The sequence below is a fragment of the Zootermopsis nevadensis genome, unplaced genomic scaffold (assembly GCF_977971745.1).
Source record: "Zootermopsis nevadensis isolate Lab colony 2312 unplaced genomic scaffold, Znev_1.0 Znev_ptg000003l, whole genome shotgun sequence".
Lineage (NCBI taxonomy): Eukaryota > Metazoa > Arthropoda > Insecta > Blattodea > Termopsidae > Zootermopsis > Zootermopsis nevadensis.
In genome coordinates this window covers 11,512,304-11,530,538 of record NW_028259135.1, presented here as the reverse complement: position 1 = coordinate 11,530,538, position 18,235 = coordinate 11,512,304, and the positions used below count along the sequence as shown (strand labels likewise).

General features: G+C 35.6%; 1 protein-coding gene across 8 annotated transcripts in view; it reads right to left on the bottom strand.

The window, feature by feature from the left end:
• Positions 1-566: 566 nt before the first annotated feature.
• Positions 567-18,235, bottom strand: part of Myo10A (unconventional myosin 10A) — a 95,811-nt gene continuing 78,142 nt past the window's right edge. For 6 of the 8 annotated variants that reach the window (XM_087342532.1, XM_087342524.1, XM_087342529.1 and 3 more), the window contains 11 exons: positions 10,095-10,384; positions 8,130-8,259; positions 7,404-7,577; positions 6,864-7,077; positions 5,440-5,621; positions 4,569-4,733; positions 4,212-4,367; positions 3,788-3,992; positions 3,281-3,414; positions 2,518-3,031; positions 567-2,463 (listed from right to left, as the gene is read on the bottom strand). In XM_087342532.1, the coding sequence (XP_087198658.1) occupies positions 2,822-3,031; positions 3,281-3,414; positions 3,788-3,992; positions 4,212-4,367; positions 4,569-4,733; positions 5,440-5,621; positions 6,864-7,077; positions 7,404-7,577; positions 8,130-8,259; positions 10,095-10,384 (1,860 nt within the window). In that variant the 3' untranslated portion in view covers positions 567-2,463; positions 2,518-2,821. The remainder of the gene's footprint in view (positions 2,464-2,517; positions 3,032-3,280; positions 3,415-3,787; positions 3,993-4,211; positions 4,368-4,568; positions 4,734-5,439; positions 5,622-6,863; positions 7,078-7,403; positions 7,578-8,129; positions 8,260-10,094; positions 10,385-18,235) is intronic. The other 2 variants (XM_087342525.1, XM_087342527.1) reach the window with 2 other exon arrangements.

Here is an 18,235-nt window from a genome sequence, read left to right as displayed (position 1 = left end):
GCCATCTCTGCTCTCATCCTCAGGGCAGCTGCAAAACTAAACTGGTCCTATGTAGAGTGCTTGCCGATGGGAACTGGGGGCAGACTGCAGGTAGTAGCACTAGTACTTTATACATTGGAAATAAACTGTTCTAACAAATAAGGTCTTGAAAGGAAAAGCTTTTTGTCCTAAAAATAAGTATAGAATTTTATTTTTAATTCTTGTACATAACTGCAGATTTCATTGCATCACATAAAAAACAGCTAAGAAATTATGTGTATAAAAATTAACAGATTACTTCGAATGTTGCTCTGAAAGCAGTAACTCCGAGAAGAGAAGAGAAAATGTGAAACAGGATGGCTGTAGGATACAGGACAAAAAGTGTTAGTTATTCTGATAGGGAGACAATAATGAAGACAGTGACTGGAATGTCAGAAGAAAACTTTGGTTTGTTTATGAAAAGGGTATAAAATGGAAAACATCTGTTAAGTACTTATAGAAGTAGGAAGTCCCATTTAGAACTGGCAAAAATACTGTATAGGCAAATAAACATAGTACAGGGATGTTATGTTTATCTACAACATACATGCTGTTCAAATATTGTATTTTTAATATAAACAGATATATTCTGGATCAACATAAAAAGATGTCTTCTTACATGTGTAAACAAAAATAATTACTGCATTAAGATATGAATATTGCATAAGTTATGCAAACAACTGCCTAATCGTTGTCTAAGTGTGATTACCATCCTGTAATCTATTTGTAAGCTACCTGTACAAACCAGTACATAAATACTGGCACTACATCAAGAGTTTACATACAATGAAACCTCCACTGTATTCATCTTTTTCCCCCACGAGAAACATTTCATAATAATCCAACTTACTTCATAGTACTAAAACTAAACTGGTTAGTAACCTAATATATTATTTACACACATTTAACAATAATTATTAATACATTTCAATGCAATACTTACGTACTTATTCTGATATCTCGTTACTATAGAATATAACTTTTGAGCATTTGAAAAATATCAAGGCCTCTCCACTGTCAAGGCCAAGTCCATCAATTAATACAAGTTTTGCCACCTCTCACTCACACACTCAAAGTTAAACACAGGATGCATGGTCCACAGAACAAACAGAATCAATACAGGATTTCTGACTGGTTGCTCAGAATAACCATGAGGTCTTTGACTTGTATCTTCTGTAAGCACATCATTTCAAATCAAATAGAACACCAATTTTGTTACATAGTACACATGATTAATTCTGATTGGAAAATATCATGAGAAGAGGCCACATGAGAGACCTAGGTTAAGATGGTAGAATAATATAAAATGGATCTTAAGGAAACAGGTTGTGAAGTGGACTGAACCAGATCAGGACTGGGCATTTTCCTTCTTTTGATGACAGTGGTAACAGGCTACTTCTTCATCAGTCGAACATCTATCAACTCCTGAACAAAGCCTGTCTCATGACATTCTTACATTATGTTAGAAAGTTTAACTTTAAACTTTAAATTACTTTTGTCTGTTTTGGTTCTTCAAAAAATTATTGGATTTATTATGCAACAATATTCAAAATGGCAGAAATATTAGAAATTAGTCTACAATTTTAATTGTGGCACAACACTGTGTTTTAGATTCACAAAGAAGTAATAGGTCTGATCGTGGTATTTACTCTATACCAAAATATGTAACTATACTTAATATATAAATGTTACTGTTTGCTGGAAAAAAAATACACTATATTTTCTTAAAAATCTTCTAGAAAGCAATTAATACTAACATAAAATGTTTCAAGGATTAAATGTTATTAATATACCACATTAAGAGATGTCAGGAGCGATGAATTTGAAATTCTCCATTCAGAATTCTTCACGGTTCCATTATGTCATCAAACATGTCCTATTTGATTCAACACAGAGGACTTAATGTTTCACCTGAATTAACAAAAAAGAAAACCCTGTTAAAATTAAATTACTCTGCCAAATCACCACAATTTATAGAGTTCATTACATTGTTAATAATTAATTAACCCGAATCTGGAATAAACTGACTGCGTACAAATCAGTTTTGCTATGGACCATGAATTATTGGCCATTTTAGACTTAGTATAAAAATTATTAGTGTAAAATTTAAAAATGACTAATTATGTTTCTATTTAAACATCATTAACACCTATTTTTTAGGTTATAAAAATAAAGGTTAAAGACTTTTTGGTTGGTACAGATTTCTTATTATATGATACTATCTGAAAGTAACATTAAGTAGTGAACATAGCCTTTCCTCACTCTGCAGTGTTACCAAGAGTGAAGAAAACAGCAAGACAGCTCCATCCTTCAGGAAGAGAAAATGTGAATACCCAGAGATCCACTACTTCTCATTTATGTGCAACAAATCAGTCAGAAACCTAACAGACTTTCCCATTACATTCTTTCCAACCTTGATTATTCTAATAAAATGCTTTTCATTGCCTCTGAAATCTCATATAAGTTGAAGGAAATAAAACGGAGGCAAAAAATGTTTGCTTCTGAAATTCCTGAACTTGTACATAACTGCATAAGGACTCACAGAGAAATGAAAACAATGTTTCATAAACAAAATATCTTCATTTAAAGAACACTGAGTGACAAAAAAATCATTGTTATTTCTAAGGTTGCAAGTCTCTAAACATTAATTTTCGTGTGATCTAATACCTTACCTCAGCTTGTTGTATTACTTTACTGTATTTTCCTTTCATTTGTAGGCACTGAAATGTTGTTCTAGAGATACAAAAGCCACTGGAGTACTATATGAAAGACACAGCAATTATTCACTGTAGTGTACATTGAGTCACGCAGCTGACCTGTGCTGCAGGCGCTGTTCCATCGTGATGTACTGCCTGATCAGGCGTGAAATCTCATGAGCCTGGTCTGTCTGTAGCCTCGTGATACGCTGTTGCATGAGGTTACCACACTTCATGTCCAGGAAGAGTGTTCCATCTTCCGATTTTACTTTTCGGGTCGAGATCACCTCTGAGAACGGATAATGAGTCAGCGTCTCCTGGAAACGCAACAGGAATGTATGAAAACGTGCGAGCTTCTCATATATAACAAAATTAATATTGACAACATAAATGGCATGTCATATAACATCTTGATGTGCACACTGCTGTCTGGATATTCTAGATGTTCATTATTCTGACAGTGAGTTCTTAGATGCACTGTCAAGATTAACATAAAGAATTCTGTACTCAAAACACATTTAAACTTACTGTACCATTAAATAACAGAAATTACAACTAATACTTACATGGGTGACGAGATCTATGAAATGTACACCATGCCTGTTCAGTGCCAGGATGTGGTCTGAACGTTCCTTTGGGTCAGAGACTCGTTTCACAGCAAAGAAACTTGATCCAAAGAGTGGCCACTTTGACAAAATATCTACAAAAGAACACAGCTATATTATGGCGACACAGCAATGTGGGTCTTCTTCTAGCATAATTTCTGTTCTATATAGGTTTATGAAGCAATATGATTTTTACAAATAAACACAAATGGGGACTTGGCACATATATGTAGTTCACATGGTATGTGCATGACAATTTCAGCAGTTTTCAGGCTAAATCTTTAAGCCCTTATATTGTTAAGTGCTCATCCTACCAACCAAGTTATGAAACAATGTACAAAGCATGCTGTATATACATGATGCCTATTAACTGGCAATAAAAATGTTGCGAGCATTCGCTCGCAACTACCACATTATATAATGTGTACTGAGACACATAATTTTAGACTGTATTATTATGAGACTGACCTAGAACTTGAGCTTTGGACTGTATTGTGGTGAGCATCTCGACATCCCTCCAATTGCTCTGAACCATATTCACCCACTGTGCTGGCTTCACGTCCCGCACCGTCAATGCAGGCTTTGGCAGCAGAAACTTAGTCTCTTTCATTGTTGGCACGTGAGTCATATCTGCTGCTCGATGCAACAAGGCTGCCATCTTTGCAATGTCGTACTAGGAAATAACATTAATAACCATAAAAAATAAATTTAAGCAATAATCAAAAAACAATATTACATTATTCTTATTGTAAGAAGAAATACGTACTAAAGATACATACATCTTAAAGAAATTGGGTGGGTGTAGAATGGATTCATCTGGCTCAGGACACAGATCAGTACTGGATAAATACAAATCATAAGATAAACCTGTTTACAAATGGCAGAAACTTACAATCACATCCTGGTCAAGCTGTTCCCCTGGCATGATGAGTAACAAACCTTCCAGGTAGTCTGGTGCAATCTGGTTGAACACAACCTCCACATACAACTGGGAGTCAAGTCGCAGAGGGAAGTGCCATACAGAGCGACAGAATATCAGGTAGAACACCTGAAGGCAGATAAAACATAATATTCAAGGCCATACATTTCTACATTTTTTTTCAAGTTCATTATTCATTAATAATTCATTAATCTGATGATCTATGATAACATTTATCAGGTTTCAAACTCCAAAATTTTCAGTAGAAAATTCAACCAATATTTGGAAATAAAATAGGAGTATGTTACTGAGGTACAGATACATAATTACCTGCTGGTTTTTATGCAGTTCTGTGGTGACATCCAGGATGTATTCTTCACGAGCTAATGGCATGGTGAATGTGTCACCCTCCACTATACAGTACAATGAAAATTCTTCCAACTCCATCTCTCCTCCTACCACACCAATTACAGAGCACAGCTCCTCAATTACATCCTGCAAAAATCAAAGAACCAGTCTCAAAACCACTTCGCTGCACTTATTTACACACATTTAAGGAAAATATCTGGAGGAAGTAACAGAAGGCTTATGGAAGCTACATAATAAGGAGCTTCATAATTTGTATTCTTCACCAAATATTGTTAAAATGATAAAATGAAGAAGACAAAGTAGCTGGGTCAGACATGTGGTATGCGCAAGATAAGAAATGTGTACAGAGTTTTGGTCAAAAAACCTGAAGGGAACAGACCACTTGGAAGATCCAGGAACATAAGGAAAATATAATATTAAAATGGATCTCAAATAAATAAGTGCAGTGATGGGCTCTTGTAAACACATTGATGAATCTTAGGTTCCATAGAAGTTGAGGAATTTCTTGACCAGCTGAATAGCTATTAGCTTCTCAAGAAGGAAGCTGCTGCATTGTGTTGGTTAGTTGTACACACGATCATAAATCACTATCTAATATTTTTGGCGTGACACTAAATCTACTTGACAAGTCAGTGGAAATTGTTACGATGTTTCCTTTCCAGTCTAACAGTAACGATAAGAACAAACATTTTCCTTTGGTAACTGCTCCAAAAAGTTAATAAAAAATACTTTGTGAAGTCCAAATAGACAGCCACCCTTATAAACCACTTTTAAATCCATAGCAACAGTGCAAGACATACAGTCATACAGAGAAAGAGAAGCATGATGGTACCTGAACAACAGTGGTGGATTTTGTGTTCACGACCCTCTCTGTTCCACCAGGTAACCTATAGATTTGGCGCTTGGAGTTACGACCGGCACTAATGGCTGTAATCTCTTCTACACTGGGCACATTCTTCCTTCCTCCATATTTGAATGTTTTTCGAAGATTCTGGAGACATACTGTCGCAGTACCTGTAAAACCAAATGCTTATATGATCACTATGTGACCTTTGCACAAAGTGATCATATACAGGACATCATGTCCACCCATCCATTCATCAGTATGTTTCACCTCTTAAAATACTGAACTAATTTTGATGAAATATAATATTTGGAGGTTTACACCATGTCAGGCAAATTTAATCTTGTGCAGTGCTTCATTAAGCACCAGGGTCTTCATATTTGTTTAATGATTTTACTAAACATGAAATCAAACATTTTAATTTTCTCACAAACTGCTCATTGTAAAATAACTTGGTAAACAACACACGATATACAACTCATTAAGATCTATATTTTCTATCTGAAACTTCTTTGATGTAATGAATATTTAACCTTTATTAACTATGTTTCAAAGTTTACACATAATCCAGCTAGCCTTACCACTTAACTGTTAAATCTTGAAGTTGAGGCCTGGCCACCAGCCTTATACCCAAATGATAAAGTAAAGTAAAGTAAAGCATCCTGCTACATGCCTATGCAGGCACTTGGGGGGGAGCAGAGGTATAGCTCCTACTCTTTCTTGACCTTGGCACCAGATGGGGGTGAGTGGTCAGCATCATGCCCCGGCCATGCTTTACCCCCGGGAAAGGACCCCGGTACCCATTGGACAGGAGGCTGGGTGGGCCCCAGAGCCGGTCTGGACAAAGAGGCTAGAGGAAAAATCCTCTGCCCCCGTTGGGGATAGAACCCCGATCGCCCATCCCGCAGCTAGTCACTATACTGACTGAGCTATCCCAGTTCATACCCAAATGATATACAAAGGAAAATAATTTCTGACTCACTGCAGCAAGATTAGCTGTGTAACAATAAATCTGTACCAACAATAAATGAACATCAAGGTCAGTGAGGTATGCAAAATTATAAAGAACATATATGAAAATATGTGTTCTTAACTGTTTTGTCTTCCACTATTCAAAACAAGCCACTGACACATGTAATGGTATTCAAAGTATGATAAATTAGAATTTTTTCAGATTTTACAATATGCACTGGCACTATTCAGGCATGTATATTTGCAATTTTATTGGCCAACAGCAATTTAATTACACAAACCACTGTGTTAGGCTTTATATCTAGCATTCATTTTTAAATGAATTATAATATAAAAATTCTCATATGAAATAAAGTTAAAATAAATATCTGTAGATACAAATGAAATGGGATAAATTCATCAAAAGGAAACCAAATCATCCCAGTTCAGTAAATTCTTACCATGAAATGCCCGTCGCTTATCATAAGCTGCTGTCTCCAAGTATTTGAACAGGTATGGTTTGAGTGTGTCAGAACAGACAAAATATGCAGCAACAATACTGAACAAACGCCATCCTCGCTGACATGAATCTGGTTTCATGGATTTGTTGTTAGTTGTCTGTTTCATCAGTTGACAATATACTTCATCCCTCAGTGCTTCATGTTTATGGCAGTGCTGCAATTAACAAAGAATTAGGAACTTTTAGGGAATGATGGTCTACTGAACAGTCACATCACATAAAAAAGTTAATATTTCTTTTCCATTCCTCCCATGTTTTATTCATTCATATCTAGTTTATTTAATGACACTCTCAGAATCTCAGAGGCATACAAAAGTGTGATCAAGGATTAATAGGGTTAGACTGTTTGGATACTGTAGCTTACTTGCACCCTCTTTGTTTTTCAACTTTCACAAGTGCAACACTCTTCATGATAATGTTTACTGCTGCCATATCATATGTTAATGAAGGCTCTACTAAGTATTCCATCCATAATTCTTACCATAAGAATTGTGTAAACACACTTGACTTCTGTAGAATCTGGAGCCATAGGTAGGTCTCCCATGTAGCGCATTACCGCAGCAAAACATTCCACAGCCAGTTCACTGAGTTCACCAGGTTCCAAGCGAAGCAGCGACTGTTCTATTGGCACTGAAGTGAATTTAACAAGATCAACCTGCAACTCATAAATAAGATTGTGCTTGTAGCTTTCAATTATTTCCTTTGTAGTCAACTACATGGACCATCATTTACAGAAATTTCACATTATTTTTTTATGAGTTTAGGACAAAAGACAATGACAATAACTCCTTAACAATTAGTGCTGTGTTCTCACACAAGTAACAGGATTACAAAACAAACTACAAGTGAGAACATCTCCACTTTATAGCTATGCTGATATGTCATCTCATAGATCAAGTTGATGACAATGTCTGTTCATTGGTCAGAAATTACAGATTTCTTATTTTAACAGTTCTTACTTATTCTAAAATACTGAAATTCAAATTTAAGCAAAGGTGTGCAGTGTAATGCAATCAAATAAACAAGATAAATAAAGTTACTGTAAGATAATGTTTGAATACTATTGCAATAGTAAACAAACGTGTTTAGAAACATTTCACTGAGAAGTCCTGCAGTGACCTGACAAGTTGCAATGATCGTAAGACCGACTCATTTCTACCTAATTTTATGTCTTCCAAATAAACACCATCACTCCATTCATACTGACCTGTTCTTTCCATGTCCAATCAGTATCTTTGCTTCCCCTTTTCCCTTTATTTTTTTTGTTTGCTTTGAGGCTCTCAATGACTTTCAGTGAACCAGAGATTGACCCATCAGCTGTCTTCAGCATCTCAAACCTGAGAGAAAACACATGTTTTAAAAATATTGATAAGTACAATCTACATAGATGAGAAAATAAAAAGAAATACATAGACACCATGAACATCATGCAAGACAGTAAACAAAGTAATTTTATATGAGAGATTTGCTGTATATGACACTTATCATAAATAAATAAATTTAATAAACTAATTATTACAGTGTTCAACTTAAGATCACTTCCATGATGTAGGAACCTAATTCTTCTGCAATATTTAATCATGGCTAATAACATGAATAAACATAAATTGTGCCATTTTATGAAACATTAACTCATTAATAACAATTCCCTCAATGATTTGCCAAACAATATTTAAAATTTTCAGTAGTATGGAAGAAATGATTATGGGTATTGATAATATTAACACTGTCTTGCATGTCTGTAAAATCAGTTACATGTAGATTATACTGCACTGACTGAATGACTGACTGACTGACTGACTGTACTTTACATAAAAGGGTCAAATCTTGAACGCAAAATTAATGCACACTAGTACGCTGCAAGCAATTATAACAAAGCTGTGATTATATAAATAATCATACTACAAATGTTCAACAAATAAACCATCAGTGTTGCCACTTTGAAACTCCTCATGTCTGAAAACACACACGCACACTCCCAATCATGTGTACTTTGCACACACACAAACAAATTTTAAGTAACTACACACACAGTTATATATATGAATATATAAAACAGAAACAAGCGGCTATTGTGACAAATACTTGAGGTGTCTGAAGGAAGATCCACCTGCCATTATGATGGCCCACACGCTTCAAACTTTTTCCACTAATGACAAACTCTCTCTCTACGATCCATTCACGGTAGGATGACGACTTGATCGTAAATTTCTCTCCCATCGTCCTGCATAATGTATGTCTTTCTGTAGACAATGATTCTTGCATGGTTTGCTGAGCACTTCACTCTCATGCAGTATGATAAGATACGAAGGAGTTCTTCCTATGTTACGCTTCCTTGGTTTCCCCCAGCCACAACCTTATTATTACAATTTATGCACCACACTCTCCCCTATTTCAAAATGCATAAATTACATAACATCCACAGTCAGTCTGTACTATGTGTTCAGTAGTTTATACAAATGAACATGAGTTATAATATATTGTATATACATATGATAAAATATTACTAGAATTATTATAAACCTTCACTTATTTGAGTGTCAAACTGCATTTATATAATGTAAGAAACAATAGGTGGGGGAGGGGATAGACAAGAAAATACAACACTCCTCTCCCCCTCACAATCCTCCCCCTCTCATCCACTGGTCTGGCCAAGCTTCTGCCTCGTCCAGCCTGCTCACATATCTCAAGAAACTACTTGTTATTGCACTGCTTACTCAACACCAAGATGACTTAGGCAGTAAGCACCTCTGAAACATCAGTCAACTTCTATGAGACTACAACAAGACAGCCACTTTCATACTCGATGCAGTGTTAATCTGAAATCTCGCAGTTCTTTCTACTAATTGTTTCCACTCTGTTTGGTATGACCATCAAGGGCAACATGATGATAATTGTTCTGCTATACAACTTTGTGGGACCAGCTTTTCAATTTAGATAAGAACTAAAAGGATAGAAAAGTTAATTAATCATGCATCTAATTAAGGAAAAATTAAAATATTTCTACAAACCCTCCATTTACAAGAACAGTACTGTGCATTTAAGTATAACAACTTTGTACCTGCAAGGCCTCACTGTTCCCATGGGGTTCTTGAACTAACATTCAAATTGAATATGCTGTAACCCTTGGACATGTTTCAAGTCTGCAGTGTCATTAGATACTGGCACTCACTTTTCAGGGCTCTGTCTGAAATGCAGCATGGCAAACTGGAGAAGAGAATGTTTCCCGTCGTGATGGCCAGAAGGTTCTGGTGGTTGGGGCGATGAAGTGATGACACTGCGTTGCTGGTGCTGGTGTTGAGTGGATGTTGTGCTGGCGTGGGACTGCAGTACTGGTGACTGCTGGTGTGATGGTGCCTGTTGATGGCGTCCTGCGCCGTGGCTGTGCCCAGTCCAGCCGTCAAGAGCTATTTTTGAGGGAACCGACCCATCTGGGATACGAGGAGCTGCCTTTTGCTGTAGCTGCAAATGTTAAAAGAAAAAAAATTAATATTCACCACCTGAGCATCTACTTAAATCACTCATGGGTAAAGAGAAATCAAAGTAAGGTTGTCCTCACTACCTAACTAAGCACCATTCCATGCAGATATATATGGGAGTGGAGGTATAGAACCAAACATTTTTAACTTCAGCACTAGATGTAAGTGAGTGGTTAGCTTCATTCTCTGGCTGCTTTACTCCCAAGGTAAGAATCCAGTGCCCACTGGACAGAGGCTGGGTGGGCTGCACAGGTAGCCTGGTCATGAAGATAAAAATCCCAAGAAGATAGCTGTCTCCATGGGATTTTGAATTATAGAAGTTCTCAGACGTACTTACAGTGTCCATTAAAAAGGCAATGACTCGGTGAGTTCCTCCTGTATTATGGTAAGAAACTTTTTAATTATATGCTATCATATTCAAATACTGTTTCATATATAACAACCGAATATTTTAGGGTGACCCTTAAGCCTCCCAGTCTGTTTAAAAAGATTTGCTTCTAACTGGTTGCTCAAATAATATTGATTACAATTTTCAAGTAATGACTTTTCATTCCTAAGTAATGAGAGGTAGTAAAAGTGGAGACCAATACTAGTCCATTCATAGTATAAACACACTTAATTGCAAGTTTTTGGGTCCATAAAAAAATACCACACATAGAAAATTTCATATATTAAGTGAGATTTTTAATAAGTTTCAGTACAGAAGCACCGACAGAGGTGAAACTTGAACTTCTTGAAAGGAAGTTGTTAAATTTTCGAGAAAGAATTTCCTTCCCTGCTTTCACCATGGCACAAATTCCTATTTATTTGGGTAAATGCTCACAGAATGTGTATTTATGGGGAATCCCCATTACCATGAAGAAATTCAACAGCAAGAGTTACTGCTGAAGGCATTATTGGTCCTTACTTTCTCCAGGATGGATGAATTACAGGATAAAAATACTTGATTACTCTGTAACACTGGCTTGTTCCTGAACTAAGCAGACAGACTGATCAATTTGTATTTGTGACATTTATATAATAGTATGACTTGTATAACATGTATTGTATTATTATGACTTATTCTACATCATATTGTCATCTGACTAACTTATGGATCCATGGAATGTAATGTATGTATGTATGTATGTATGTAGTAATGCTGTTTTTCAACATTACTTAGTTGACCTAACAAATGACTTCAATTCTAACTAATTGGAGCTTATGAGTGCTTCCTGTACATCTTCTTCTCTATTTAAATAAAACAAAGTAGAAGTATCTGCAAAAACACTTGATAATGCAAAATACACATAAATTCTTCTTAAACCAGCTAAAATATTATTCTTTTTCAACCCATCTGTTTGATATGAAAGTACCCAATAATAAATACTCCTTTACAGACACTTTTCTTCAATGGATGAGGATATTTCTTTTAAAAAAATGCATCTATATCTTCACTTAGTTCATCATAGAAACAACTTTACCTTCACCACATCCTTAATTTACCTCCTACCACCCTTGAAGATATTATAATTATGATAACTAGGACATATAAATCATACAGAAATGTGTACATCTTTGCCATGAAAACAATACAGTGAAGAGACAATGGCAGGAAGAAAAACAACATAAAAAGTGAGTGGTAACAAAAGACATATATGAAATCTGATAATTTACAAGGCCACGAGATTAGTGGAAAATGTGAGGATAGAAATGTGCATACCATGTGAAGCCAATAATTTTCCAGCTATAAGAATAGTATGTAAGTTCTTCATTTGCAATATCCCCCATTCCCATCCTATTTCAACCATCTTAGGTCAAAATACTCTGTTTCCAATACAGTACAAAACCGCACATCGCAAAACCAGTAAAATTACTTTTTTATATACCAGTCTTTACTGTTCTACAAAGCAAGCAGAATGATAATCATGGCTTTGAAAGAAATAATAAAATTCATTCTTTATAGACATGAATTTTTCAGGGCTGCAGATAATTCAGCCCCGAAGATAGAAGCAGTATGTTACTCTGGAATGTTGGGATCTACCTACAAGAACACATGGCGTTACAACCCAGAAGATGAAAATGGACACAAACGTACATGTTTTTTTGTACTAAAGCAGATACAAGTGAAGTGCGACAACTCAGTTCTGCACAGCAAGAGATAGTATTACATACGACTTTTGTAATCTCTGACCTGTAGCTGTATAACTCTGCTCTCATGTCCTTAATAGAAGAAAGAACATTCTCATTCAGCTGATTATCAAATCAAAAAGAAAAAGTTCCTCAAGCAAATTAAACATGGGATTTATTGCACTTGTAATCCGTTTTACTTTCAATGGAAATCACATTTAATTAAAAACCACTGCATTTCTTTCTCTCTACAAAGATATGTTGTTAGCTGATTAAAACATTCCAGAAAGAATTTACACTACACAGAGGGGGAAAGTACATGCTATGAATGAATGAAGGTAAACTGGTTTATGTAATGGTTGTTACAGTACACACTCTTTCTTCAATGTTGTAAGACATGTTCATAAAAGACTCAATAGAATATACATCACCTACAGAAACACTGCCAAGGCAGTACCGACTAACAAACACCATAAAAACTTGCAATATGAGAGTAAATGAAACACAGTACAAATACAGTTCCTGGAGCCCATTTTGAAATCTGCAAGTCGCTAATGCATGCTTCATTTGAAACATCTGATAAATACACACAGCCAATTTTTAATAAAAACATCATTTTATAAAAATATTAAATTTCTTTTCTTTTAATTAGCCTGAATACAGAAGTGGAAAGGGCATATAATTAGTGGGATTTCATAGTGTTACAACACCACTACTTTCTAATTCATGACTTCATTATCCATATGTAAGAAAGCCAAACTGCATTATTCTGAGGTTGTTTATCTCACAAAATTATTAGAAAAGGTAAGACACAGATATTTATAAGTGTTGCATTTTATAACAGGGTAATAACAGTACAATAAGAAGAATAAATTTGTATGGTTCTCAAGTGCAAGCTTTAGAACTTATTCTAAAGGAATACACGGCACTATTCATGTAGCAGGTGACAAGCAAGCAGTATGTAGCCATATGGTGTATGGGACCTTGAATGAGGGCAGGACAGTCTTGACAATATGAAACCTGTCTGGCACTGACATGGTAGACATTAACAGTTTCAAACATAATACTTGTGTACAGTCTGTCAATCCATAACTGTACTCTTGCTTCACTTACATTGTATTTAAATGATAACTGTTCCATAATGTCAATGAACAAAACAGATACTTTATCCTGCACTGTACATTACGGTGAATGGTTCACAACTATCGTAACTCCTGTTATGACAATATTACTAGTATACTGTCCACTGTCTGAGGTCAGTTTGGTATACATTGTGGCAGCAACCTTGATCAAACTAAGACATTTTAGAAAATGCTAATCACCTGATTAATTTGTTACTTAACTGACAGAGTAACTTAATGAATAATAATAAAAAAAATGTTTAGTGACTGAACTGGTACCCGTTTCCAATCAAAAGTACGGAAATAGAATTGGTTAAATAAATATTTTAATTTTTAAAAAGTATATATTATAAGCTTCCCTAAAATACTGAGAATCATAGTTATTTTCAGATTATGAAGAACAACAAATGCAATATTCCCTTAGGATTTACGCAGATAATTTTTTAAGCTGTCAGACAGTTTCATTACCCTTCACAGTTTATTATGAAAGTCACCAGATCCACAAATGATAAGAAAATCTAACTCCCAGTTTAATGACTCTGATCATGAAAGAGAACTAAGTGCTGACAAATACCAACAGCCTATTTGAATACGAACATCGCTTCTACAAAGGAATTAAATAAAGGTTGGTAGGCACGACAAACAAGACATGTAATAGAAAGAAAAATGCTGAAGTTACTTGATCCCCTGTCTGGCCAATGAATCTCAGGATAGCAAGGAAACTATGCAAAGACAGAACCAGTTCTAGCTTCAGCAAAACATGTTGAAAAACTGACAAAAAAGAAGCAGGCAACACTTGTTACCTACATTACACTGACCAACTTTAAGTTAAAAAAATGAGGACATCTTCCTGACTCTTGTTTATAAATACACAGAACGTAAGTTACAGTATAACTGCTTTGTGTACATGATATGTTTATGCTTTTATTCTTAAATAACTTTATTGAAATTACTGAGGATGCATATTTTAGAAAGCTATCCTTCTTCCAGCCTCTTTAATACAAGGTTATTCATAATTCCCTGATACATTACAAAAAATCGCTAGACTTGAATGGTGCAATGGATGGTTACATGGGACATAGGTCTGCCACGTCACAAGGGGCGGACACATAGAGCATTTATGAGGTATGTAAAATAAACTTGGAGAGTTTCTCTTTCTATCGGCATGTCCTATGTTAACATCCATCACACCATTCAAGTCTAGCGATTTCTTGTAATGTGTCAGGGAATTATGAATAATCCTGTATTATTTTATGTGATCCACCTTTTAACAAAGTTCTTGTAGAGAATGTCTCCTGATACTTAAAGCGCTATATTATTGTAACTGAGTAAGTTGAAGTTACTTTATAGCGCAAAGTCTGTTGTAGCATCTTTAATATAATATAAATAATTCTGTGTAATCAAGGAATATTTTTGTTGTATCTAATGACATCAATAAATCAGATTTTAGTGCCAAAAGATAGGACGAAGAATGTATAACAAATTGGAAAGAATCTGAAATGAAAAAGTTATGAACAAATGTAAGATACTATTCTGAGATGTGCTTGGAGGGACTGAGGACAACATCAAAATCTCAGCCAAGATGGTCAGTCTCTGGTCTGAGATGCTGTTAATGAATTACAATTTTCTTGAATTTAACACACTTAAGTCTAATATAGTAACATAACTGCATTCTACCTTTTCACTACTGCTATTCTCATCTGCATCCTGTGTTTGTGTAGTAGCAGCCTTGGTCTCATAATGACGCACCTTCTCCTCTAGACAGCGCAATGTCTCCTGTATATCTCTAAGTGTGGCACTTTTTTCAGCATCACTATCACCTTCCACATGAGCTATATCTGTGGGTAAATGCACACGCCCACCGAGTTCTTCAAACCGGCGAAGAATCTCGCGCACTGTCAATTTCTCACTATCACTAGTATTTGTTGTAGTGGCACTAGTATCAGCTTCTCCCTCCCTCTCTTCCATGATGGTTGCCATTGTCACAGATTTCTTATTTAATGTTTCCAATCCAAATGGTCTTTTCCATTTGCTGCCATATATATCTGGTAGCCACTGAACTTTGTCACAACACATTTTGTCTTTACAACAAATATCACCCTTTGAAAATGTTTTATTTTGACCCAAATCAGTACAAGTTGTTGCACTATTATCAGTAGGTGTGCCAACCCCTGACACAAATTCCATAGTTGCATATCGTCTTGCAAAGGCATTCCCAGTGCCTACATGGCCATTCTCACTTCTTCCACTACAAACTAATTTCTGGTTCTTCACTTCACCATGAACATAGTCATTTATGTACAAACCTTTGGCAATATACTCATACTCTTTACCATTCATCACAGCTTTATTTGACTTTAAATGCATGGAACAATTTATAACAGCATCTTTGTTATCATCACAGTCATCAAAGTTTGAAATCTGCCCATCATGAACAACAGCATCATAATATGACATAGCATCCTCTTCATCTCTCCTGAAAAACTCAATTTTAACAGGAGCTTTTACTGGCTCATTCCGTGTTTTATTTCTGTCACAACATGCTAGTTTATCTTTATTCACTGAAGTGGCAGAAGAACCTGACATGTCATGATGAATTTCATGTGGAAGTTTGTCATTGAATACTTGGTATTCTGCAGTTTTTAAAGCAATGGGTGATGGTTTATGGTATTCTGCCCTAGGAATCACAACTTCATAGAGTGCTGGATCATCAGATACAGAAGAGAAACAGCAGTTACTGCCAGAAGAAGAAGGTTGGGTGTTGGCACTATTATTAACGGGGGACTTGCGCGCATTTATCTCATTGTGTTTTGAAATTTTGGAAGATTTTCCGTCATTTTTTAAAATTTGTGGCAAGGTAAAACTTGTGGACTGAGAACCAAATGAGTTTTCAATTACAGAATCTGTAGCAGTAACAAGGTCCTGTGATGCTGTTCCTGGAGTCTGCATTATTTTGTCAGAATTTACCATTCTATATTCATTTGAATTCTCAACAGATTTAACTACATTTCTGGGATGTTTATAATGGGATAAAATGTCTGTACCTAGCTTAGAAGTCGATGTGGATCTGGACTCCATATTGGATGAAGATGTACTTGGTGAAGGGCTATTAATATCAGTGCCAGAGTCATGATCTCCGTCGTCTACAGACAATGTTACTGATTTGGCTGAAGCTGAAGAAGGGGAGGAAGGAATCAGAAGACTGTCTTCTGACACCGCTCGTGACAATAATGCCATTATTTGCTGTTCCTCTTCACTTAAAGGAGTACTTGCTGTGTGAGCTTCTTCACTGAATTCTTTTGTTGCTGGTAGTTCCAAGTTGGTTGGTGATTTTTGAGTCTCACAGAAAACAGATGTATTTTTATCTTCTTTGTTAGATTCATACAGACATGATTCATCTGGTAGCAACAACTTCTCAAATGTAGTTATATTTTCTGAATTAACTCTTTCTGAATCATAGTTATCTAACCCTTTAAAATCAGATGTTTCTGACAACTTATTTTGTGATAAAACAATTTCATTTTTATCATAATTATCATCAATATTTTCACTCACATTACTACAGTTTTCATTTTCAGTTATTACCAAAACTCCATCTTTTTCTTGAAACGATGAAGCATCATCCACATTTTCATCTTGAGAATTATATTTGAGTGTAATTTCTCTTGAGCATGTAGCAGTAAATTCTTCCATTTTTTGAGTCATATTTTCTAATTCTAATTGTGTTACTGATGAATCTTTGAATTGTGTTTCAGTTTGTGCAGATTTGTGTGTTTCGATATTACTTTTATTGCACTCTTCACTTGTATCTGTTTGTAATTTAATCTCTGTTTTTGCATGAATTTCTATCTCTTTCTTAGTTTCTGCTTCTAGGTTGTTTGGTGGCACTAAATTATCGTCATTACCAAGTTCAACACTTAAATCTTCTGCTTTGTTTTCTATACAGTCTAGACTAGAATCACTGCATTCCCTGTGTATTTGTGGAGTCACTATTATTTGTGATGAATTGTTGGAGGATCGTCTCATGGATTCTGCACTGGCTGAATTCTCTTCAACAACCAAAACTTCTGTTGAATGTCTGTCAGCTGATAGCTGTATCCCTTCTAAAGATGCCAGATAAACGCTATCATCTGACACCTTCTGTAGCACCCCATTCTGTTTGTTCAAGTCAGTAGCAAGGTCTGGCTGAATTTCATCTTCTGTGAATTGGTCAAGCACAGCTTGAGAAAGTTTCTCTTTACGTCTCCTTAAAGTTGCTGGAAGTTGATCCCAATTGCTTTTCATGTCTCTATCCAGTTGATCACGACGTTCATCTGGGCTTTGATTCTGTTTCCTTCTGCTATTATGATCAGTCTGCTTATTTCGCCAACGTAGTGGTTTGAGTCGCAACAGCTGCAGCAGTTTTCGCGACCCTCCCACTGATTTCTGATGACCACCATTCTTCCCTGAATGTGGTTCTTCAGTAATTTCCATTTCTCCTGGCATTTTGAATATCTTTTATAACAACATAAAAACTAAATCAAACTCTTTCCATAGTTTAATTATTCCTTTCTATAAAGAGGTGGATGCTTCATGGGGCCTAACATCCAACATTTATTTCTTCT